The sequence below is a fragment of the Solea solea genome, chromosome 1, assembly GCF_958295425.1.
Source record: "Solea solea chromosome 1, fSolSol10.1, whole genome shotgun sequence".
In the NCBI taxonomy this organism is placed as follows: Eukaryota; Metazoa; Chordata; class Actinopteri; order Pleuronectiformes; family Soleidae; genus Solea; species Solea solea.
This window is the reverse complement of record NC_081134.1, coordinates 18,761,160-18,787,586: the sequence shown is the minus strand read 5'-3', so window position 1 is coordinate 18,787,586 and position 26,427 is coordinate 18,761,160. Positions and strand designations below refer to the sequence as shown.

General features: G+C 40.6%; 1 protein-coding gene across 6 annotated transcripts in view; it reads left to right on the top strand.

The window, feature by feature from the left end:
- astn1 (astrotactin 1) overlaps positions 1–26,427 on the top strand; it is a 384,487-nt gene that overhangs the window by 331,647 nt on the left and 26,413 nt on the right. For all 6 annotated transcript variants that reach the window (XM_058632934.1, XM_058632930.1, XM_058632932.1 and 3 more), the window contains 3 exons: positions 14,086–14,363; positions 16,049–16,182; positions 16,998–17,149. In XM_058632934.1, coding sequence (XP_058488917.1) covers positions 14,086–14,363; positions 16,049–16,182; positions 16,998–17,149 — 564 coding nt within the window. The remainder of the gene's footprint in view (positions 1–14,085; positions 14,364–16,048; positions 16,183–16,997; positions 17,150–26,427) is intronic.

Genomic DNA, 26,427 nt, shown 5'->3' with positions numbered 1-26,427 from the left:
TTCAGCCGACCAACCATTTCCAGTTCAGAAGCCAAACCCAGAGTTCTGATATGATTCACTTTTGAAAGACAATGTAAGCAGGTCATCAAAAATGCATGGTTAAATGCAGCCATAAAGCTTGCGCTGAGGCTTACAGAGCTCTGTCAGATCCTTCTGGAAACTGGCACACATGGGTTTGCATGTCTGGTTCTGTTTGGATGCAGCAGTGTCAGGCAGAATGGAGGGCGTCAGTCTGCAGGTGGAAATCTTAAAGCCGACATTGGTGTAAAAAAAGAGGATAGAAGGGCAGGACGATGCTGCAAATGTCTTGTCAGGTTCAAGCAATGCTGAACTTTAGCCTGTACAATTCTTTGAATATTTTCCATCTTTCTGATCCACTGATCCATACCTGGGTAATGAGATTTTTTTTTCACGCTGTAGTCTATTCACTCATGCATGGCAAAACAGGTCCGGAAATCTCACTTTTAACACACAAAAATCCACTCCGTCAGCTTTTATCTCGTCTATTTTTGTGCATTTGCCAACTTTTCCGCTCTTGGCTCAACGATGAGACTCTCTGCTGAAGTATTATTATTATTATTGTTATTTTTTTGTTGAACTTTTGCTATTTATATTCATTTTTTATACATACTATTAAATCAGGCACGGAAGTGGGTGGATGGTTTGAGAGTTATAACAATCTAATATTCATTCAATAACACCTGGTACTCTGGTGATCCTGCATCGAGAGCCAGATGGCCCCCAACATAGTTCTTTAGCAGACTATAATGAGATTTGTAGTGTATACATGTATGTAAACCATTAATTATTTTAGCATGGGAAATTCTGTGCCTAAATGTGGCAGTTTATAAATACATAAAGAAACCGTAAAAGGATGTTTTGTATTCATGACAAAGACCAAAGACAAACGCTTAATTTATTTTTTCATCAGTTCTGAAGTAGTAGCTCACGTTTTTTTTAAGTAATGACATATATTCAGTGGAGACAGTGGATAAGGAAGCTCGAGGGTTTGATTCCCATACATGCCAATGTATCCCTGGGCCCAATTCGCTCCTGTGGCGTATGAGTACTATAAAACTATAGTGTGCGGCAGCTTTGAGTGGTCATCATCAGTCAGGTACTGTGTCAGTCAGGTACCCCCTTTCCTGGCACTGCTTGTGCTAGTGGAAAACATGGCTGCCAGCAGGGACACAAGGAAAAACAAGATTCAGCCATAAAACCTGAAGTTTGTGTCACTTTGTAGACCAATCGACTCCTTACACCAAAGTCCATAGAGAAAATCAAGGATTTTACATCATGTCACACAGACGTTGTTGACCCACTGCTGCTGTCATCAGTCAGTAAAAACAAAATGTTGTGTTGTTAGTTTGCCATTTAAAATCCTTGATTTGGATTGATTTGGAAGTACAAACAAACATATTAAATGAGGCTGCAGTAGACAGCAGCTCTTGTGTCCCCATGAGCTAAAAATGCTTATTTTCTCTATGGACTTTGGTGTGGGAGAGTAAGCGGTTTATAAAGTGACCGAAACTTTTCTTTTCTTTCAGTTTAGGCTGTTTAACAAAACGATAAAGTGGAGAACATCGTCATAACATACTGTAAACTTAAGCTGACGTAAATCATGTGAGTCTTGTGTAGTCACTAAAATAAGTGTTTTATGCAGATGCTTAGCTAACAGGCGGGTAAATTGCCAACAGTTGTTCACAGATATGAAGTACATTGTATTTAAAGCCTAAATTTATGGGCAGTTGGCGCTGATTGTCATGTTGAAGTGGTTGATGTTGACACTGATTCACACGGGAGTTCGAGTGTTGTTACACGGCGGAGCGCACACATGCAAATGCTCATCCTCCCACATGCACGACACATTTCTGACTCCGTCAGTCTTCTCAACTTCCCAGTTTCTCACAAACAGGCGTGTTCACCCCGCGCCTCCCTGTCTTTCACAAACACCAATGACACACAAAACAAAACAAAAAAAAAAAGAATGTCTTCTTTAAGCATTAACTTTTTGCTCATATGCAGTCACGCCAGATCTCAGCGAGGCTTTGCGGCCTCAAGGAGGACGATTGTCATTCTTTTTTTTCCCCCCCCAATTCTGCTTAAGTTGGTTAAGGACAGAGCAACAACCTGCTGCCATGACTTATCTGGTACATACTGTGTGGCATATGTCATACACATATGAGAAGCTTAACAAGTCCCACAGATTGGTGTCTGCTCTCTGATGCGTTCCTCTCCACAGGTGAAACGCATCACAGATTGAGACACACACAACACTCTGGCTATTGTTGATGACAGTGCGTCTCACTCGGTTTCCTCTTTGCCGCAACTAATTCTGTTTGTAATTTTTCATCTCTGCATATACACAGGGCTAATCCCTCCAAACAAAATCACCTGCATTTGAATGCAGTTTTTCCATCTCGTTGCTTTCCCATTTACTAAGCAAGTGCCTGTTTTGATTTCCGACACTCTCAGATCAGCGGGAGCTAATGACTGCATTCCATAAGCATGTAATGTTCACCTCAGCCAAGCACTTTGAACAGGTTAGGTAGGATTTGCCCTGCATTTGTCTGCTGAACAGTGGAGCGTGCCTCCAGAACTAGTCAGCCATGTCAGTGCTCCACTACCACCATCTAGTGGATAAGAAGGGTACCTCTCCATTAGTGAAGTCATGTTTATAGACAATTATTCCACAAAGGATGGAGGAGAGGTGGGTTCATGCTGGGAGTCATGCTGGTGTCAAGTCAGACCATTACTTTGAAAGCATTATTTCAAATCATGCTGATGGTGTCAGGGTCTAAAATCTTAATGAGCCGTCACTTCACAAAGAAATATAATGGGGAGAAATGAAGGCTTCACTCCTAAACACTTCTATATTAACACCAACAATGGGTGAAGATTGTAGACGTCGGCACGTGTCTTCCATCATTTCTTTCTCACACCTGACGGAGGCCTGTTTCACACTGGATGTGTGTGTTTGTGTCACAATAAAAAAAAATATACAGTGAAAATGATCTTTCTTCACAGTTTTAACGTCTATACGTGTCACGTATGTCATAAACACAACGCGCCCTGTTCCTTTTTCAAAGTAAAAGCCCTCGATCCCTGATTCCATTAAATCTGACAAAGTTTATCATGAAATATGTTCAGGACCGACTCATAATGACAAGTTGTGGTGTTAAATTGAGTACAAAGTAGTCAGTCACTCACTCACTCACTCACTCATCTTCTACCGCTTTATTCTCCACATGACCAATCCCAATCCCAGTTTATATAGGGCCAAAGGCGGGGTCACACAGGGCAGAAAGTAGGTTTTATGATCTGTAAGAGCAAACATGTAAAACAATGTGGATGTTTATTTGTATAGCGCCAAATCACAACATACATGTTGGCTCTCAGACTCAAATTGCCTGGAGGCCAATGAGTATCTAGTGTGGCCAGTTCCATAAGTGAAAAAGCAACTGTTCAGGAGTGGTGGTTTTTGCAGCATTTCAAAATAAAAGTTTCTCTGTTGCTGTGGCCTGATATATAGTTTATAATATAAAGTGTTTTTTATGATGCAAAATCAATATACTTCAAAAGAAAACATAGAGAAATAAGTCATTAAAACTTGATATTAAATGTAGGGCCACATTGAATTGAGTGGGGCCCACATGTGGCACTATAGGCATCAGTGGAGAGAGAAAAGCTCAGTTTTAACAGGACAAAATCCCTGACAGATGGGGTGAAAGGAAAAATGGGGGACAGGAAGTGCAAAACCAGCCTTAAACTTGGTCTTGGAGAGGAGTTTTTATGGCATAATTAATAACGCAGCACAGGGAAGAAGTTACATAGCAACTGTATCAAACACTGTTTGAGACTCTGAGACTGTCAATCACACGTCTCCCTTAATGCTTTAGTGAAGCTTATTAGTTATGTGAAGTGTGTGCAAACACAACTCATTTGTGTCAATAAGAGAAGGTGACAGTGTTTGATTCGCTTGTTTATTCCAGTGTAATCACCGTGTGCACCCCCGCAGAGTGGTAGACATTATCTCATTGACTTTCCCTTTACTTGATTCTTTGAATGCCGTGTTGCAGTTCAGCATATTGATGTGCTTCGTGTGCAGACCATAAATGCCTGGATGTAGTCTTCTGTGTTCCTCCTGAAGCCGACTAAGAAATAAGAATATGTTGAACACACTCTAGCAACTGGTTGTTACGCCACCTATATGTCCTTAAAATGTAGATTTCTTTTAAAACGGACTTTAGTGAGTCAGCAACAGTTTTGGCCGAACCCCTAAATACGACCCATAGCTACATTTTGTTGGAGGACAGTTTCGAGTGGAGACCAGTTTCAGTAACAGCTGGTATTGTCCATGGTGCTTGTGGGGAAAGTGGCGTCTGTGGAGGTCCACGGCAAGGTTCCAAAGTCGAAATATCCTTAAAATGTAGATTTCTTCTTTTTAAAGGGGCGTCAGTGAGTCAGCAGCGAATACACAGGGTTCACCATCTCGGTGGAGAGTGTGGGAGGAAGGTTTGGATGTAGACGTAACACACGAATGTGAACAGGTCTGCGCTCCATCTGTTGTGTATTAGAGAAATGATGAGTCATTCCTCTTGGCACAGCATCGGTCAAAACAGCCCCAAAGTCCCAGCTTCATACTGACACACACACACACACACAAGCCTACACATACTAAGTGTGTGCTCGTGCTGCAAGTTTCCCATCATGCATCTGCCCTGTGTCCACAGTTTAGCGAAATGATGCTTTATATTGGCCACAATAATCACAGGACTCCCCTCACACACACACACACACAGGAACATAGTAATAAAAGCATCAAGTGAAACGTGCCAGTACTTACACTTAGATTAGATGAGATTAGATTTTATTGATCCCGCACGGAGGCAAATTCACTTGTTACAGCAGTAAAAAGGTCAGATGTAGACAATTAACCAACACAAATGCATGATGGGAATAGAATAACAGTAGCTTAGAAGTAAAAATATAGAAATGATACCTTCCACTGGGGAAAAGAACATGAAAAAGCGCAGATGTATTATGACAATTATGATTGCACACTTACATTTCACCTTGAAGTGGCTCAGGTATTCGGTCTCAAGCTGCAGCAAAGATTGGTTTGGCCTTCAGTTGGAGGAATTCATACAAAACAATAATCCTCTCCACACTATGAAGTGTCATAACCGTATTGTTTAACAGTGATGTATGCTTTCTCTCTGCCTCGTCAACACTGTAGACTGACACGTTCAGGTGCAGTACGACTTCTAAGAGTTCTGTCAGAGGTAGAGGAGGAAGAAATAAAGCACTTCCAGCTTTTATTTTTATGTTTGACCCGGGACCAAAAGAATATACTAACAGAACACAACAGGCATTTTGTTTAGTCTCTCTTTAAACTGATGCAGTTCATAAAAACTGTGCTGAGATTGTGTTTCTTGTCCATGACACATACCTTTTTTTTCTCCATTAACGGACACATGTAGGACAATCAATATAAATACTATATGTTGGTTCCCATAACGAACATGACTGAACTCGCCTCAAACCTGATTCTTCTTTTTCTTTTTTTTTTCCACTTCTTCAGAACATCTGCCTCCATCTCGCCCGGTCGCCTCAAACCTGATTACAATTTAAACTTTACAATATTTGTCTGAAACTAGCCTGACCAGTTGGGGTCTGTTTGGTCCCAGGGTATTTTTGCTTTTAATATAATCATGAGAGGTGAAATACTACTCCTACAAAGATGTTTTATGAATAATGAGTTTGGTAGTTTTCTGAGTTTTGGTAGAGCTTGTGTGTGCTTCTGTTTTTTTTTTGTTTTTTTTAAATGTATGTACAGTAAGTGCTGTATACATAAAATGGATTATTATTAATATAAGTGTTTCCCTTTAGCACTGTGATGGCAAAATACACAATCATTTCACTTCCTCTTGGAGCTTCTTAGATGATGATCTTCTAGTTGACCTTGTTTTGACTTAAATTGCATATCAAGCTTTAAATATACAAGACACTTTACAAGAAACAGAGATGTAGTTTCTTTATAAGCACCACCTGAGAAAATAATGAGCTCTCCAAGCAACACCACGATCACCGATGTAAAAATACAGTGGTGTAAAGAGGCCGAGCAAAGCTACAGACTTTTCACAGGAGGCAGATTTATTCCCAATAAGATAATTTGGTCTCTCATCTTCATCTTCCTCTTCCTCTACACACTGGTATAGTGAAATTAGATTAAGATGAAGTGAAGATAAGGTGACTCTTAATTATAATTATTTAATTTTTGTTATTAGTTGTTTAATTTTCTAAGGTAACAGTATTTCTGATTTTTGTCCAAGTACCACCAGAGGAAGCTCGGATACCACTGGTGGTACATGTGCCACAGTTTGAGAACCATGGGATTAGATCGTTAGCAAGGTATCATGCACTGTGTTCAAGTCAAATAAATCGAGAAACTTTCCATGTATGTAAATATTACCAGAAATCTTAATTTATTTTATTTAAAGGGCTGTTTCACCCATTTTTATTTATTTTTTACTTGGTCAAATGAAGAATACACTTAAAATCATTACGATGCTGCTGGGTTTGTTTAACTCACATTACTGTTACAGAGTTGGACCAGTTTTTAAAATGTATTTTAATTTTTTCAGATCTTTTACTCATAAAACTTGTTATAATTGACAGAAACATAGTGAAGACTTTGAAGGAAGTGACTTTTGTCAATATTATTTATTTTTTTCAATCCCAACGTCCTCTGTTGTGTAAATGAGACGTGTCTTAGATCCACTTTCTGATGATCAAATAACACATTTATTTCTGGAAATTAGTAAAGAAATAAGTATTTATTTTATTTTTTAGGGTGAAGTGGCCCTTTAAACTACACATTTATATGTATTGTTTAATTACTGTCACCTGCTAAAGGTTCTAACATTAAATCTGACTGTTCCAGCCTGTATAACTTCCCTATCGCTTTAAAAACTAAACCCATGACCTAAGCACAAACCCTTTTGCAGCAGCTGAACTGTTTACCCAAGCAAAACTGATCACACTCACATTTACAAGCTTGTGCGCTCACAAAGATACTCTGCACTCCCTCTCTCTCGTTGTCAGAAATAAATTAAATTGGGAGCAAATATTGGATCAGAAATTGTATTTTTGGGGTGACGGATGAAGCAGAAGGGAGTTTTTTTTTCCTGTATTTTGTCTTATCATCACTTTACTTTGTGAAGCGGCAGACTCTGTCAAACACGTCCCACACTTAATGAGCTTTGTGAGTGTGTGTGCTTGCATATGTGTGTGTGCAGTTTCCTTTAAGATTTATCATCTTCAAAGCAACATAGTGGTAGTGTTTTGGCTTCACATACTGTAGAGGTTGAAGTTGACAGTGTTTTAGATTCAGATTTCTGAGTTTTTGATCCCTAAGAAGGTGCATTATTATTATTATTATTATTATTATTATTATTATGATCATTATTATTATTATTATTATTAATATTATTATTATTATTGTTATTATTATTATTATTATTATTATTGTTATTATTATTATTATTATTACGATTATTATTATCATCATTATTATTATTATTATTATTATTATTATTATTGTTAGTATTATTATAATATGTATTTTAAATACCAAGAAATATATCAATGTCAGAAATTGCAAGGTTAGGTTACTGTTAAATGACTATTGTTGAGATAATTCAAACAGGTGTCCAGGCCTGATGTTTCCTCAACAATTTAGTGTCCTGTACCATTCCAGATCAGGGTTTAAAATGATTAAAATAACAAATAACTCGGCCTGGACAGTGAGTGGTGGTGGGCAGCACTCGGGGCACCATCTGTGAAGAGGAACTGTGTCCATGTCTCCATGGATTGTTTTCTACTGAATTTATATACTACCTGTAAATGTGCTAGATGATGAAAAAAATATTGGAATTCCCTCTTCGTACAATCCGAAGCACTTAAGACAGGTGGAAGAAAAGAGAGGGGACGTGAATATAAATTGAAAGAGTTGCGGTGAGAATACAGAGGCTGAGGAAGCGTCACGACATGTGATCGCTTTTGTGTTTCACAAGGAAGATGGAGAGCAGAGAGTATTACAGCTCTCGTCTCTCTGACACCTACCTACCACACGTGTATTTGCATTGTGGAGAAGAAGAAGGAGGAAAAAAAAAAGGTGTGATTGTGCTTTTTAGTGACTGAGAGGAACTGAGAGTGGAATCAGGGAGAGGCGGTGCAGCACAAAGAGGCACAAGCTGAGAGCGACAAAGGCAGGGGAGAAATGTTTGGTGAGATGTGAAAGGTGAGCGTGACACTCACTTGTTTTCTTTTGTGTGACAGAAAAGTGCGGCATGAGTATTGGAAAGCGTACTTCACCTTGGGAAGACAAGTGGTTGGAGTGGAGACATCCATATGTATGCAACAGTGTTCTTCAAAGCTTCACTGTAACTTTTACACTTTCAGGCACAGCGTCTATGTACAAGCCTTTCGTCAGGTTTTGTATATTTACTGTTGGTATTTGCAAACTGGCTCTGTCAGGGGTTCTTTTTCTCCTCACTGATGCTATATAAGTGCTTGCTCGTTGTGTGAACACATGAGGTTTTGCTTTACTTTCAGAGGTTATGTTTTCATCGGCATGGGTTTATCTGCGTGTTGTCCAGGTTTTGACAGATCAATCTGAATTTTATGTGATGGGTCGGTAATCATGGGGCCACACGGTTGGTGTAGAGGTTAGCACTCTTGCCTTTGCAGCAAGAAGACCTGGGTTAAAGCCCTGGTTGGAACAAAGGCCTTTCTGTATGGACGTTGGAGTTCCCTCTCGTGTGTGTGTGGGTGTTCTCTGGCTTCCTCCCACAGTCCAAAAACAGGCAAAAGGGGGATTAGGTAAATTGGACACTCTGAAATTGATCATGAGAGTTATTGGTTGAATGGTTGTTGGCTGGGATTGGCACAGCGCCCCCCCACGACCCTCCTGTGGAGGATAAAGCGGTAGAATATGGATGGGTAGGTGATCCAATTAAGCTTTTGGCAAGAACCTAACAACTGATGACGTCACAAAAAATGATTACATTTTTCACAAAGTCCCATTTAGATGTGTATATCTAAGTGACATCTTAACAGATCAGGAGGAATTTTGTCATGCTAATGTAAGACCATAATAGCTATAAGCAGGTGAAATTCTATACAGATCCAGAAAGTTCTTCTGGATCCAGTGTATCAAAATACCTGGTTATGTCTAGACCACATCTCAATCTTATGTGAGATGAGATGAGATGAGATTGATTGTGAGGCTTTAAAGGTGTCGTCACCTGCCATTCCCAAGAGGGAACGCAACCAGTGGACGTAGATGAAAATGCCTCTGTGTGCAACAGGATAGACCTACAACCAATCAGACCAATGATCTGGATGACGTATGCAGAGCGATGGAAAACACGTCAACAAACATACTTGTTTGTACTACCGCTTGGTTCTGGGTGAAACTTCCTTGTTCCATGTGTACAAAGAGTTGCTCTGCATTCCCACATATTCATAATTCAGTAAATTACTACAGTTCCCTTTCACACAGAAACACAACTGTCCTTGTATTCTTTGAGCGCTGACTTGTACACGTGTAAGGTTCCCGTGAACCTCATTGCATAACAAAACATAAGTCATCCATGTTAGCGTCTTCTCCATTATTTATTCTTTGAGTCCTTTGCAAAAACAAACTTTAGACAAACTTCAAATCTCACGTAGTTGTAGTTTTTGTTCCAGTATTTGTGACTATTAAATGTGAAGTTATGACTCTCTACCCATTTATTTTAATAGGAGCTCATCTTGTTAGCGCTAATTAGCAGCTTGGAGGCAGTGCCGAGATGGGAACAGTAAAAGAAAAACTCTAAAACTTTAATAGAGACGGGGATTTGCTGAACTCAACCAAAGCTAAACTAGTAGTAATCAATGAAAATCTTCTTTACCCTAAAAGGCACCACTTTATCTCAATCTGTCGGGATGTGGTGAAGACAAAATCCCACGGTTAGGCCTTTTCCTTTTCCCTCATCGATGGAACAACCTTCCTGAAAACATGAGGGCAGCAGAGAATACCAATATTTGAAGACTCAGATTAACCCAGAGCTTTTTATATATATATGTAGTACTTATTTCCTTGTCTATTTATTTGTTTGTTTTATTTCTTCTACCTTTCGCTCGGCTTGAAAAAGAATTTGATCCAATTAATAGCATTTTAGTTTCTACTTTCTTACTCTCTGAATCAAACCTTTATTTTCTTTATCTACTCTTATATTTCAGTCAATTTACCTCAACAGAATAAACTTTGCATTAGCTTATTTTCAATCTCAGTATTAGTATTATTTATGTATGTATATACATGTTTTAGTATTTACTGCTGTGTTTCCTCGATCTATCATTGCATTTCTTATCTTCCTCCATTTCCTTATTTCGTTTTCTGTTTGGATGTACAGGTGGGTGGGTGGTGGGCGTTATTTTAATTTGTTTTATTGCTCCATGTGAAAAGTGCTTCTCAAACGGGGCCTGATATATAAATAAAGTCTGAGAGTTTGGCTGGTCAGTAGTGTGGGGACACTGACATGCTTGGCAACATCCAGATGAATAAATCTGAGAATAGAAATACTTGACAAATACATAATCGCCCAACTTGGTGTGAAATATTTCTCTCTCTCTTTCCCTCTCATTGATTTACTTCTTTCCACCCACACACTGCAAACAACAGCTCGAGCCTCTTCTCCACTGCCTTTGTTTGACCACAGGAAACCATGGCCTGCACAGTGTCCCAGCGTATCTCACACAAATGCGTCTCATGGGTCATGTGAACGCACAAAGGTTAATTTCATTCTCCCTTGATGTTATTCTGCCCTCAATCAGACCTCATTTACCTACACACACACCTCTGACTCCCCCTGCTTTATCTGCTGATTGGGCTCAGGGACCTGATTACAAGGTCTTTGTAGCTTCATGTGAACATTTTCAAGGTCAAGATGTGCGCACACATGCAAAGAGGCCCACATCTGGTCGGGGGGATTACAAATGAGCAACGTGAGTCAACCAGGAAGTTTCTCATTTAGCTGCAATACATGACCTGATGTAATAATCAGTCTGACACTAGTCAAAATCACTGGATCAGATATGGGATATAAATTGTTAATGTTCAATAGAATATGATCCATTACAATCCTGAAATATCATATAACTGCTTCTCCAAGGACAGGTAACATGCTTAACATGCTGTAAAGAGAGTCATGTGACCAGTATGAAGTGAGTGCTGGTTATAGTTATTGATGTTGGTGTTGGTAGAAATTCACGACTGTGTTGTCAGTATCAAAAAAAAAAGCCATCACTTGCTGTTGCTTTTGTGTACTGACTATTACTGAGGTCAATTTACAAATTACAAAATGAGGTTGTAACAGTGGAGTCACCTTATCACAAGTAATTTCACATCTTTTTTTGCACACTCACATCCAAACCACCAAGAAGTACATTGCAGTTCAGCTTGGCATGGCATGGTTTGTGTGTGGTCAGAACTGGTAATTGTCGAACTGGTATCATGGAAGTGACGATGACCATGTGTCGACCTCCGACTTTCGGACACATCCATTGTGCTCCATACCCCACCAGAAAATTGCCAAAAACCAGGATATTGGATATTTTGATACCCTTTCTCAAAGTCCGACAATGGAAAATACAAATAACTGCATAACATACCCAACAGAACCAAGCTTCACCACTTTGAAATTAGGCTTTGCACCGTGAATGTGGATTGCCAGTGCATTATTGGCTCTGGTATTTGAGTGCCAAATTGTGTTGTTGTTATTTATACATGCATTTTTTAATTTGTCTTCTTAATGTCAACATGAGAAAAGAAGTGAGTCAGCGCGACTCTCACTGTGCAAGTCTGTTTTTTCATATCAAATTTTCCTTTTTTTTTGGATTTATACATAAATACTGTAGAATAACCTTTATTTAGGTGATTTGTCTCCTGTCAAATGGCCCAAATTAGATTGATACTAAATGGAAATCCAATAATGTATTACAAGCTCATACATTTAGAAAGAGAATGAGTTTGCAGAGGAAACAGGCCATAATTTCACGCATCACAAGTTACATAAAAAGAAAACAGTAGTGTACAAGTGGTAGAAGCATTAGACATACCGAGGAAAAAATGGCTTTTCCATCATAATTGCCCACTTGTCCCCGAGCTCCTGTGCAATCTTTTCCCCATCATCCCAAGGCTCACAACCCTGAGTTGTATTCTATCACAGGCAGCTTGCACAACAAGACTATTCCCTAATTGGTGCTTTAGCTTTTAAATTGCCTGTGTTTGCTCACAGCCAAGAAGTCTTGCAAAATGGTAATGTGAACACCCCCACCCCCATTTTAGAAAAAGGAAAACAGCAAGAAAGAAAAATGGCTCCAAAGTTCAGCACAAAGTTTCCCCTCACTCGCAGCTTCCTGACTTGCCTTGTAAGTGGAAAGCTACTCTCTCGCTATACTCTGTCTGAGACCAAAACAACATCTCATATTTACATGATGCACAAGTTAAAACACAACAATATTCTATGCTGCGTTTAACCATCATAGGTTAGTGTTACCGATATTATAAAAAATAGTTTTTAACATGTTTTTTTGTGTGATAACATTTGTAGTGTCCCTCAAGGCTCTTTCCTAGGCCCAGTCATCCTGTCAACCTAATTCAAAAAGTGAAAACTTCCACTGTTCTGAAAATGACACAAAGTTTTGTCTTGCTGTTAAAATCAGACAATGGGCAACTAACTGACTGCTAGATAGTTGACACAGAATATTGTTACCTTGCATGTTGCCAGTCATCCAGTTTTCCCTAGTTGAGCCTCCACTTGTTTTGGTAATGTTTTACTCTAAGTTGGTTTTCAAGGTGAATTCCATTGTATAATTATGTTATTTAGTGGTGCAAATGATAATATTGAATTTCCATAGCAAAATACTAGGACAATTAAATACCCCCTATTTTAAAAATGAAAAAAGATTGAATTCCTGCTCACGGTCATTTTACATATTGTTCCCTTTAAGCAGTGACATAGTGGCATGGGGCCTATTAGGGGTGTTTTTGACCATGGTGTTATCAGAGTCTCTTGCTGATGTTCGAATTAAAGTCTGTTCTAACAAATTTGTCATTGCTGTGTACTAATTAAATCAGCCATTCTCTGGGGGGCACATTCTCAGCACATTCGCAGCCCTGGGCCTGAGGCAATTGTCTGCTTTTGCCTGCCTGGTTGTAATACCTGTGACCTATGGTAACAGCAGTAATGAGAATAATCACATTGGAATAAAAGGCTGCGTTGTTGAGCAGTGATCTCCCCATTTCACTTTACTTCCTCAAGAGAAAATGAACAGCACTCTTTGTAGCTGTGGCCCAAACATCTACTCACTCACTCATTCTGTATTCTGTCTGTGATGTCAAAAAGTTGCAAAGACTCCCGAAGAGAGATGTGAGAATTTGGGAACGCATTAATGCTTTGTAGTTTCTGCTGTGTTGCTATAAGAAAAAATATTCTCACTACAGCTTTTTTTTATTATTATTATTGTTATTTCTCCACTCTCTTGTCTCATTAGTAGCAGGATGGGACCTCACCAACTTTAGTGTATATGCAGAACTGTATGTACAAGAGGTCCAACACTCTGACACCACTTAAAAACAAATAAAAACTCTTATTTTCTTTGTCATAGTGTATTGTCATGTTTTGTGCCTTGCTGTAATAGTTGTCATTGTTCTGGAATTGGACGATGTAAACTGTGTACAGTGGTTTGGTTGAACCCCGTTCAGACCAGGTATTAACATCCATCCTAATCCACTTCAGATGACCTCCCAGTCTCTCCTTAATGTGTCCTCAGATCTGATCACAAAAAATGCATTTAGATGTGGTTTGAAGAAGCATGTGATCCAATTTCTCAGCATGCATAAATGCAATCTGCTCTCAGAATGGATTATAGTCAGTTGGGCTGAGGATGGATGTTAATACCAGGTCTGAACAGTGCCTTTATAGTCAGTAGTGGATAATCAATTAACGAGATCTTCTCCATCTGTCTGTCCAGGAAACTCGCCCTCAGAGGAGTCAGAAGAGCGAGACAAAGAGCCAAGGACGCTGACCTATCCTGCGTATGTCGCCAGTCTGCTGGACACGGGTGCCAAGAGGATGGCGGCTGGTGTCCGTATGGACTGCACCAGCCAGGGCCAGTGTCCCCGCTCCTGCCATCTCTGCCACATGAGCCCGAGGGCGGCGCAAGGGCGGCAGCAGTCTGAGCCTGTTCTGTTGCAGATAACTAAGGCCGCACCCATCTATGAGTTGGTGTCCAACAATGAGACATACCAGGTATGTACCGTGGCTTTTTCCGCTTTATCCCCAAAGGTCCAGTGTGTAAGAGTTTGACATCTAATGATGAAAAACACACACTCTTGTATCTGCAAAAACAGTCCTTATTGCACACATTATCTAATTTCTTTCATTACACCCACAAAATTGATAGCTGCACCTCTTTACATCCTGAAATAGATACTCTTGCGTCTCATGTGTTTGATTAAAGGAGGCTGTTATTGTCCAGCGTCCTCACCATCCTTTGTTTTAGTAAATCAAAAGTGTCTTAAGATCAGAGAAAAACTTTGATCTACCTTTTCCGCCATTTTCTCATCTAATCTCCTTTAATGTGTGAGGAAAGAAGCTAAGATCCAGACAATTGTATGGGTGCCTGCTGTCATTCTATTAGCTGATATACTGCAATGAAACACACCATGTTGTTTTGATTGTACAGAACGGATATTTACAGGAAATACTTAATCTACCGTGCTATGCTGGGGCTTACTGCGTGTCAACACTGCTTTCTTCCAGTGCTCCAGAAGAAGGGTCAATACAATGCTGTCCACCCCGTGGGCACCAGGGTTTCATCACAAGCAGAAAGAATCATGCAGCTGCTGTTGTTGACAGAAGCTGTTGCTAGTTGCTAGTGCTCTAATGTGTAGCTTTGAGCAAAAAGATAAATGGCTCTAGCAGCATCTAACATCTATAAGAATACATGCCTGATCAATAAAATACCTCTGAGGATCAACTCTGGTACCACAACATTCATATCATTTGTGCACCAGTATAACCTGAAGCAACACTAACAATGGCTTGGTATTTTAATATAAGTAAAATTATTTTAGTTACTAATTCAGTCAGACAGGGGGCAGCCCGTGGGCCAGGTGGAAAGGGAACTTGGCATGTAACCGGAGGGTCGCTGGTTCAAATCCCCACCCCTACCCCTGAGCAAGGTACTCAACCCCCAGTGCTCCCTGGATGCTACTCAGTGTGGCACTGCTCCTAATTCTAGGATGGGTCAAATGCAGAGGACTGACTGAATAATTCAGTCAGCATTAACCAGATTTCATTACAGCAGACAGAAGCCCATTGTTACCCATGATTCCCTTGTGTTAGAATACGTAGCTACCACCATTCAGGTGATGAGAGACTACTAGTGGACTGGAGTTGCAATTGCACACAACCAATAAGCCCCAAATAACCAATATTATGGAAGAAAATTCTAATTTTGTGTCAAACCTTGTGGTGTCCCTCAAGGTTCTATCCTAGACCCCATCATCTTAAAAAAACACACACACACACACAAAACTATGATGATGATTTGAAAATGACACAAAAGCTTTGAATTAGATGAATTCACTGCTAAGGATCATCATCCAGTTTGTCCTAGTTTACCCTCTACTTGTTTTTGTAATGTTTTAGTAAAGTGAAAATTGTGTTAATTACAGTAGACTGGGGTTTGATATTTCTACTATTGTACAGTTTATTTTGTACATATTGGTAAGTGTGGCTGTCCAGATGTAAGGAGTACATGTCTGTTATTATGTAACAGACATGGATGAACATCATAATTGAAGTAGAAAAGTTAATATAATTGAGTTAGTGTGATAATACAGTTTAAAATTCAGTGTTTATATGTGTGAAATGTGGTCTGTTCCATCTAAATATGTGTCCTCCTCATCTCCTTCTATTATATTCTACAGTCTCTTCAGGAAGCAATGATGAGCATGCTGTGGTGTTCGGGGAAGGGCGACGTTATCGACGACTGGTGTCGCTGCGATTCCAGTGCTTTTGGCACAGACGGCCTGCCCACCTGTGCCCCGCTTCCCCAACCCATGTTAGTAACTTTGAATGAAATTACCTCTCTCTTTCCAAACTCACGGCTCGCTGTAAATACCATCTATCATTTTACTGGCAGAACTCTGTCTCCCGATGCCCTGGTCTTCGCTAATGTAATGTGTCATCAGCAGGCATGTGTACACCACATTGTAGTGGAACCCAATACAACAGCTGTGGAGGAATTTGTGAGCAGGCTGATACCGGGCACAGGCCCAGAGTCCTGAGGATCAGAGAGTCACTGGCTTCTGTTTAAAGTGCCTGCTATCACTTGTGGTTGGAAAGTTACAAAGCTTCTTGTAAAACTGCAAAGATACAGAATGTCCAAGACTTATTAAATCCTGGTGTGTACCTGCTAATTTTAGAGCAAATGAGGCTGAGGGGAAGAAAACATGGACATGGATCATTTCAGTTTGGCAATCTGAACGTAGCTGTTAAGACACACAAACCAAACACAAAGAAAGTTGGGGGTGAGATTGTGTCTCGTGGATCGTGTGTCATCCATGCAACCAGCACTCACTGATTTATGTCTCCTGTCAAGTCAGGGTGTGCCAATCAATGGAATAGCTACTGTATTGATTGTTTGGCATGGAAGTACAGCGTCCCAAAGCTGGGTTGCTGCAGATGATCACTCCAGAAATAAGACCACAAAGACACAGTGTGATAGGAAAAAGGTTTGGTTCCCTTGGCAGAAGTGACATGGTGGAATTTATTTTCACTGAACATGAAAATGAGGGTGAGAACGGCAGCCGTCAGTCACAGTAATGAGAGCAGTTTGCTGAAAAAACATCTTTATATCTCTGTCTGTGTTGCCAGGCTGAAGCTGTCCTACACCTACGAGCCCAGCAGCTCATTGGTCATCCTGGAGTGGAACCACACCGAGCCGCCAATCGGCGTCCGCATTGTCGATTACCTCATCAGCCAGGAGAAGGTGACGGAGAGGACTGACCACTCCAAAGTTGAGACAGGTGCGTCTGTCCAGAGCTCTCTCCACATCAAGAGTTTTGGCTGTTTGTGGAGGAAACAGCGTTAATGTTGCCCGGCAACGAGCCATGCCAGCACAGTTGTTACAAGAAAGTCACAAAACTTAGTTAGTCCCCCCCCCACGTCTTCCAAGCACTCGCTAATCAATAAAGAGGGACTGTTGGTTTTTTGGAAGTGTACCACTTCGAAGTCAGTTGGCGTTGGTTTGTATGGGCAGCTGCTGGCCAGTGTTCATTATATATGCTGGCTCAATTCACCAATTTGTCAGCACCATGTGGCCACTAATGCCTAATTTGTTTTTATCTAGTCAGCCACCTGGAAAAGATTCCTGATCCAGAGACAAAAAGATAAATAAATAAGTGATTAAAAACTATCATTAATCTGTAAAATGTATACTTAAGGGATGCTGTCTGTCATTAATCTCCTGTATTGTAGTTACATAAACTGTAGGAGGTTCTTGTTTTGAAAAAGGACCATTAAAAAAAGAAGAAGAAAGGCATTGATTTAGGGCAACTGTGGCTCAGCGGGGTCTTAGTCTGTGTGTAAAAATGGACGTAACCGTCCAATTTGTTGAAGTAGAAAAGAAGCCGCCGTTTGAACGGAAGTCTATTTTAGAATGAGCTTCTACTAACGTCAGTAAACGTTTTCCTGAGGCGTCGATGGTCTCGCTTCAAGTTTCCGCCGCTCTTCAACGGAATATGATGTCAATTTGTGTGGATTATGTTCCCATCTTAGAAGAAAATAGACAATAAACCATCGCATAATGAGAGAACAGCAGTGTGACTGAGAGCTGGTATCGTCTGATAGGACCCCGGGTGGTTTTCAAAAACGTATCTGATGCGACGAATTACGACCTATGTTGCACTAATATACCATGCCAAGCAATATAATTATTCATTCCTACCTGGTGTCTGACTGTGTGCATGGGTGTGAATAATAGAATGGAATAGGAAATAGTGCTGTATATGCTGTGCTGTGTGAATAGAGTGGGTAAATGGGTATGCTACATAAATAAGGACCATTTACCGTGTAAAAGATGTTACAATAGTGACTCTGAGTATGGGAACATACATCACTCTGTCTTTGTTAATGGCCTTTTTCACTTGTAGTTTTTCAGGCCTCCACAAGATGGTGTACATTAGTAATAATAATGACATTAATCTGTAGGGTTCAGTGAGTTGATTAGTGACTGAATTCATGCTGATTTTAGAATCAGTTGGATCCAGATTGGTGTTGTGTAAAAAAAAAAGGGGGAATGTAGTAATCCGGTGTAGTGTGATATTTGTCACATTTGAGTAGAATCAAGTTTTTCTTTCCCACAAGCAGCTTTTCCTAATTGAAGTGTTGTTTTTTTTTATCCACTATTTATTTCACATAAATGTAATCCAGATATATGGAGGTGAGTTTCCTTCTCATATTTTCACCAAAACCCGGCGAATTGGAGGAGAACCTGCAGGAGCAGCAGGGGCGTGTGCAGCTCTGTCATCCATAACAGAGAGTCCGGCTTATTCGGCCAGACTGATATGAGAAGACGCTGGCAAAACAGCGGCGGTTTATTTTAGCGGTAATGACCCAATCCATAACGGAGCGCGTGTCGCAGTTGCCTGTGAGTAGCAAAGTTTGTTGCAGCTCTTAATGAGAGAATAAACTGTGTTGGTCCAAAGAGTGGGCCTCATCAATCAATGCAGCAGATTCAGAGCGGAGAGAAGCGGGAGTTTCTTTATTACTGTCATTATTGTGAATACGAGGTATAAGTTAGGCGGCTACAGCTGTGAGGGAGTTTTTATTTGCTCTAAAAGACGTTGCACCATTAGTTGCATCATTTATTTACATGTGGAGGTCAGTATTTTCCTCTCACTCTCCTATTGTGTCAACTCTTTACTCTCACTTTCCTGCCATTTCTGTAGTAGTATATATGTGTGCTTTACACATTAATGAAGCATATGATTGGGATTAATCCATAAGTGTTTCGGCCTCAGCTTCAGTGTGTGTTCAGTAAACAATGTTCCCAAAAGTGTGGGCCATAGCAGTGCTGCAGGATTAAAGACAAACAAATGAATAAAATATTTTTTTTAGTTTCTGTGTTGTATAGAAGCTTCAAATTGCTGTAAAGTATTCATGATCAACTTTAAGAGAAATCAGAAATTATGAAACAAAAGCATGGGGGTTTAACCCTTTAACGCCTAAGCTTTAAAATGAATGAAACAAATGTCCATCTGGACTTTTGTTTTTTGTTTTATTCTATCCATAAAACTCTCTCCTCTCTGGCAACAAAGATGCTGATTCTTGGGCTTCCTGCAATAGCGCAAGTGAATTTACTGTAATAAACATAGGTTGGCTTTAATGTGCAACTTCTCAGCTAAGTATTAGTGTTACAGGGTTAGATGTGTTACAGGATTTGTTGTCACTTCATTTAAATCATAATTGCAGTCATAATGTATTCATTCAGAGTTGTGATTCAATGTTTTTGTGGAGCCACTGAAGATAATACAACAATATCATCTTAAAAGTAGACAAACCCAACCTCTGCCAAGGCAGCTCAGGTTCCATATCCAGATCTCCCGTTAAAAATCCAATAATTTCTACATGTATATCCCGAGAAAATCGTATTACACTCAGTTGTTTAGCCTTTGAGTTATGTGGCTCACAAACAAACAGACAGGAAGACAAACTCGGGCTCCTTGGTCGGAGGTAATTAGATTTTCACGCAGGTCTGACCTTCAGAATCACTTACAAACGTACACACACAGCTTTAAGAGTATACAGCCGTACATTTCCACACACAGATGACTGAAAAAAACACACAACAAATGTCACATGAATCCCAGATCTTTTGGTTTATTTTTTCACAATCTTTCCAGGGTGGGAACAGAACTTTGAATGTGGCTGGAAAGCTGAACCTCGGTGACTTCAGGAGGTTTATTGCCGATGGAGGGACGATGAAATATCACCAAAAACAACAGCAAAAAATGTGACCTTTCAGTTTCTATTATGGAGTGTTGGAACATCACTTTCTTCCCGTGCCCTTTGAACACATCGCCCTGTGTCAGCTCGCCATTACCACTGTGTTCCAAAGCCTTTAGAAAACAAATGTTTTGTCCCAGGCCCCTAATCTGTGCTGTCAGGGCGATAAACAGAGACGATGAAGGCGGCGATATGACTTTCCTGTTGTAGAACTCTTATTTTTGCGGTCACAGTGCCTTCAGATATTGTTTACTTAGTTCAAACAAACTTCTCGGCATCGGCATAGCACTTTGGTACGTGATCAAAGTTTTCAGCGTTTGGACCCGAGCTCATGATGACACACACTGAAAGAAACATCTTTTTTTTTTTAATCCTGGACGCAGTCAGTGTTCAATAAAGAAAAGAGATAATCCAATCAGATAATTGTCTTACAGCACAAATGGTCTCATATCTGAGATTAGACTCTAAGATTAAACTCTTTGCTTGTTTGTGTTTTTATGGAAATGATTATTGTAACTTGGCAGGAACGGTGCCACGGGAGTATTCCACTTTGGACCGGGTTGTTAGCGTCATGTTGAGCTTTTTCGAGTTTCCCAGCGTCGGCTGCGCCCTCTAAATACAAGACATTGCTTGTTTCCATGGTGTCACGCACTTCAGCCGTCCTCATTAAACTAATGGAGATGACTTTGCCGCGCAGGGGAACGTCTCCGTTATCTCTTCGACTCCTCTCGCTCCACGGGGGGATAGTGTGCTCAAATTTGCCAGCCAGTTTCAGAGCAAATCGCCACGCACACTCAAAGGATGGCAGAATGTAGATATTATGTTATGCTTTCATTGGGAAAAAAAACATTAATTGCCTCCAAACAAACTCACAGATGCACCGCTTGCCCACAGGGACGTATAATCCATCACTGCGAAAAAAAAAAAAGAAGGAGCAGAGGACGGGTTCATCAGAGTTTACTTGTCTGCGGCCTGAAGCTCCGTGATTTCTTTTCTCTGCCACAAGAAATGTGTGACATTGCACAGACATTAATCTTAGTCGGGTTGTTTGCCACTTCTTGCTCATTAAATGTAAAGCATTGAACTCTTTTTCTCAGTTATTCTGATAGTTTTTGCAGTATAAATCACATTTTGTGTCCAAAACGAGTACAGGGAGAAATCTAGACTCATTAAATCCTGCCCGCACACCACATGTTCATTTAAATACAATTTAAATCTAAATGAAACTGTGCACATTGACCCGCACCACCAATTTACATTTATGAAAATGCTTTTTCCAAGTTACAAGCAGAGGTATTTACATATCAGTCCCTCTAACACCTGGCAACTGAAAAAGTTTGTTCTCATCCATATTCCATGTTTATGTTTGGACATTTTTGCATTTCCCCCATTTTAGGTTTTGTCTGTTTCATATTCTTACTGACAGATTTACTGCCAGCAGTAGCATAACATATCAATAAGGCACCAGATATCATTATCCATAAACTGTGCCGCCAGTATTGATGTTTCGGTTGGTCGTACAGTGCATAGCAAAGGAATGATGGAAACTACATTTAAAGGTAGTTAAATGTGTCCAAAGCTAGTATCCAAACTCAAAAGATGGTTCGTTTTTCCATTGTGGTGGATCTTGCTTATATAATTATAAAGGCTCATTCCATGTAATAAGTAATTCTACCTCTATTTTACTCAAAGTGTTATTTTTCTTTCTGTTTTTTTTTTAATTTTATTTTAGGCCAGCTAGTTTTACTTTATTTACTATCCTGTGTTTATATTTATTATTTTGGAAGCTATTTCTTATATATCTTATTCTATTTTGTACATACTTTCTTTTGTATAACTACTATTTTTTTACATTTCTACCTCGTCATACTATACATACACTATACTATACTGTAAAGCTGAGGCTGAGCACAAAATAATTCCATTACTGGTAATTATGTTGTTTGCATTGTTACGGATTACAAAAATAGAAATGATTTTGATCTTAAGGCAACGGTAAAAAGTATTAACAGCACAAGATTTCCTTTAGGAACTTTATTTTGCAATCATTAGGACACAAACTATAATGCTTTAAATACGCTAAAGAAGAAGCATATAGCATAAGGTGTCCCTAAAGGAAATATTCAATATATTGTACACTGCATAGGTTTAATACTGCTGTTGGAAACTGTTTAGTGCAACTTTAATATATAAAATAAGCACAAATTGACACAAGAGAAGTGAGGAAATCTGATATGGAATGATATAGACACTTCATGTTTAATAAAAACAAAAAAAAAAGCTGCAGGGTATATGTACATTTGCATCCACTGGAAAAAGACACATTGAACCTTCGAGTGCAAAGGACATTTTTCAGCCAAAGAGCAGGCAGCAGGTGTCACATTTAAAGAGAGCGAGACTCCTGTAGAGCGTATACACATCCGTGAACCCGTTCACCTTCTCTACACCCACCACACACCAAGAAAAATAACATACATATATATATATATGTGTTACTGTAGGTCAGGGGATTACACAGTTTACTGAGATCACATTCCCTCACAAAATAAGGTCTTAAAATTGTCCAAACTCTCAACGTTTCGACCATTTCCGACTCTGCGATGTGTGAAATTGACCGCGTTGCCGCTCGAATTACACCGAGGGACAGTTACACGCGGCCCTGGTCTCGTCGTGCGGCTGCTTCGAAACGGAGCTCGAGAAACACTCGCGCGTTACGTAGGAGAGTTTTGTTTGGAGTTTATTCGTCCACAATGTTCACGGTGCAGTGAGAGCCGACTCCACATGACTGATTGCTTTGAAAAAAACAAGTTCTGTCGAGTCATCAGAGGGGAAGTGGGAGAGGGCAGGAGAAGGAAAACGCCTTGTGTGCGTGCGGCGCGCGAATGTCGCCGGGTGACGCGGCATCCGAAACACTGCTCTACTGAGGAACACACGGAGAGAATGGTGTGGAGCTGATGGAGTTAATCCTCACTGTGTGATCTCACTTGACAATGACATTTGTTCATATTGAAAAAGTCGAGCGCGACAGTTTTAAGACCACCGAGAAGAGAGCAGCAGTGAGGGAAAGCCAAGAGGAAACGATGGAAAGATCGAGAACCCTCCTCATGTTGTGTGGTTTTGATTTCAGCTGTCAGTCTCCCGTCGTCTCTGTGACCCAGTCTCACATGAACAGGCATCCCCTCGGCTTGTTTTTCCCTTCACCTCTCGCTCATCTTCTCTCTAAATCTCTTCATTTTTTCTCCTGACCACCTCCTCCTCCTTTCTTATGCTTGCCTCATCTCCTCTCTCCTTTCCTCTCCAGCCTCCAGGTCTGCCCCTGCGAAGGCCTCCTCTCTTTTTCATTTCATAAACCATATGCTCTCTCTTTTCTCCGCTCACTTTATCATCCTCTTCTCTCTGGTTTTCTCTTCTTTCCCCCCCCCCCCCCCCAGTCGCTATCACAACAATGTAAAGCGTCACTATACAAGTCAGTATTTTTAATTTTTAAATTGGGCAACTGTATCTATAAAAACTCGGCGATTTAAGCAGGTTTTCCATTATAAGATAACAGAAAAGTGATCCTGTTCCATGGGCGCAGGTGGTATTAATGACATGATGCAGTGTCGTTGCACCATTATTGATGATTCAAGAGAAATTCATCAATTTTACATTATACGTGCAAAGATTGCAGCTCATTGCATACTGAGCACACATCACCACACAGTTGGTCGCGTACATCAGCCAAATACACACCGCGTGACTTATCGATCACATTCCCACTGATCAAAAACCCATGTTTAAGTGAGTCTTTATTTTTATTTTTTTAGTTTTTATTGTGGCATTCACTCCCAGGTCCAATGACGGTGGTTTTTTTTATCGTCGGCATCAGTTCCAATCAGCATGAGTGGGACCACCAGACCCCGGTAAACAAGTTCATTTCAGCGTCAGTCCCAGTGCAGTGCAGTCGTCAAAGGTTTTTCAGGAAACCTGAATTCTTAGAAATTGTTTTGAAATTGTATTGGTGACTTAATATTGTTTACCACTAATTTTAGAGTGAAAGAGAGAGGCTTTAGTCAGGGAATCACTGTGCCACACGACATGCTGTGCCGTCTCACTCGTCCGCCACCCACGGAGTCAATTGTTCACCAACACTCGCATATTTTCATGGTAACCTAGTATATCTAATTTGTTGTGAAAACAAATTAGGAACCTGATTCATACTGCTTCAATATCTAAAAAAAACATTATTTCTTCCTGGGATTTCATCCCCACATGGCCTGCATGATAAATTCCAGAAGGATAACAGATCATCCATTTACGGGAAAAGTTCTGAACAGACACGACTGATCATCTGTGAGGGAAACAAAAAAAAAAGAAGAGAGAGAGAGGACCAAATGTCTTCCCTTTACTTTCTCTGATTCTCATCAGAAACAGATGTCAAAATATCACAATTCTTTTTTATACAAAACATTAAATCTTAGTTGTTTATTCTCGGTGAGTATGTACATTAACAGCTGCACGGTTGAGTAAGCACGTTTTTTTTTTTTGTTGTTTTCCCCTCGTCGGTGGTTATGTAACCTCTGACTGATCGACATACACTACGATGATTATAGCATCCGAGGCCCCGGTCAGATCTGGACCTGACAACAGCTTGTTTGTGTAGTAATCTCTCCCCTTAACAAGCTTCAGGCACACAAGGTGAGATCATACTGGGAGCGCACACATGTACACACACGCATACGCGCCGTCTCTGGCAGATGTGCGGAGGCTTCATGAGTAGGAAGTCTGCTTTAAGTCAGGGCAGCGCTCGGGCCGGACCAGACTCCCTGTTCAAACAAACATGCCCCTCGAGCTGTGAGGAACACAATGATGTCATGGCTTTGATCAGCCGGTGAGGGCAAGGTTTGCTCAAGGGTCAGGGGAACATGGAATCCGATCAATAAACACATTATACACCGGTCTGCATTACGCACGCGCGGCGACAGCGCGGGTGTCACTCAAGCACAGAATGAGCTCAACTTCCTCTTAGCATGAGTCAAATATATAGACCCTTAAAGACAACGCCGGACATTCCGCTGGCCTTTAGCTTTTGTCTACGTGAGCACTGATTGTCTTTCTGCTGAATGCACAGTAAGTCATGTTTTTGCCCACGTGTGATGACAGGTGGAAGCGGCGCGGGATTCATGAGCATTGTTGTCGTTGTGTCTCCTTAGATTCTCCACATTCTCCGTGCGTTCTCGTTTCATATTTACCAAGAAGGCTGGATCCCTGGGATTGCTTGGAAATCAGAATGCTGCTGTTGTATATTCATGATTTAAAAATCAGGAGTCCAGAACAAGTGTATACAGGTGTTTCCAACAGGACATGATCATTTCCCCTGGAAAGATGTGATCTGTTATCCAATAAGCACTTGTCATAGTCAGGTTTCAGTCCCAACGACCCATGTCCATCTACCAGCAACCTTCCAAGGCTCTCCCCAGGATCAGTCACCCGGCATTAGTTCTGGGTCACACTGGTGTCCAATCATGTCATTTATTATCTATTTATTCCGCATTATTTTGTGCATCGCGTCACCGGATGACACAAATTCCGGAAGTCGGAAGCTCTCTCTCTCTTGAAGCACTCTCTCTGTTGTGGAAACGTCTGCAGGGAAGAAACCGCCGTCATGTGGAGGTTTCACAACACCGTAAGAACTTCGGGAGCTCCGTATGGACGAGAACCGCTTCCCGGCGATACTTTCGGTTTCTTCTCTGCAGACGTTTCCACAACAGATAGAGCGCATTAAGCAACTTGTGTCGTATCGACCCCGGGGATTTCCTCGTGAAGGAGATCACTGTAAAGTTTTGGCTCCAGGGAGCAAAATGTGGAGGTGCTCAAAGTTCACAGAGGGTCTGCACGAACCTCTGTGGACATGGATGTGTAATGATGTTTACGTCGCGTGGACCATGGCGAACATCTGCACACACACACGTAGGTGGAAGTTCGACCTGGGCCTTAATTTGCAGACTCTGTCACAGGCTATTGCTCTCATCACATGGCAGCAGGATGCTTTTAATGACATGATATGCTTTTTCATCTGTTTCCAGTCTTCGTCCACTCAAGTACAGACACAGCATATACTGCGTGCGGTGTGGTTGACATTAAGACACATTAAGTCGTTGGCAGAGGTTTTTATGTTGCATGTTTTGATTCACGGATACATGCGCTATACAACATTTTAAAAGCCTCAGTGAAACATGTGGCTCAGCTACTATACGTTATACAAAGTCTTTGGCTGGACATGAAGGTGGCACACACTCTCTAATGAGTACAAGACAAG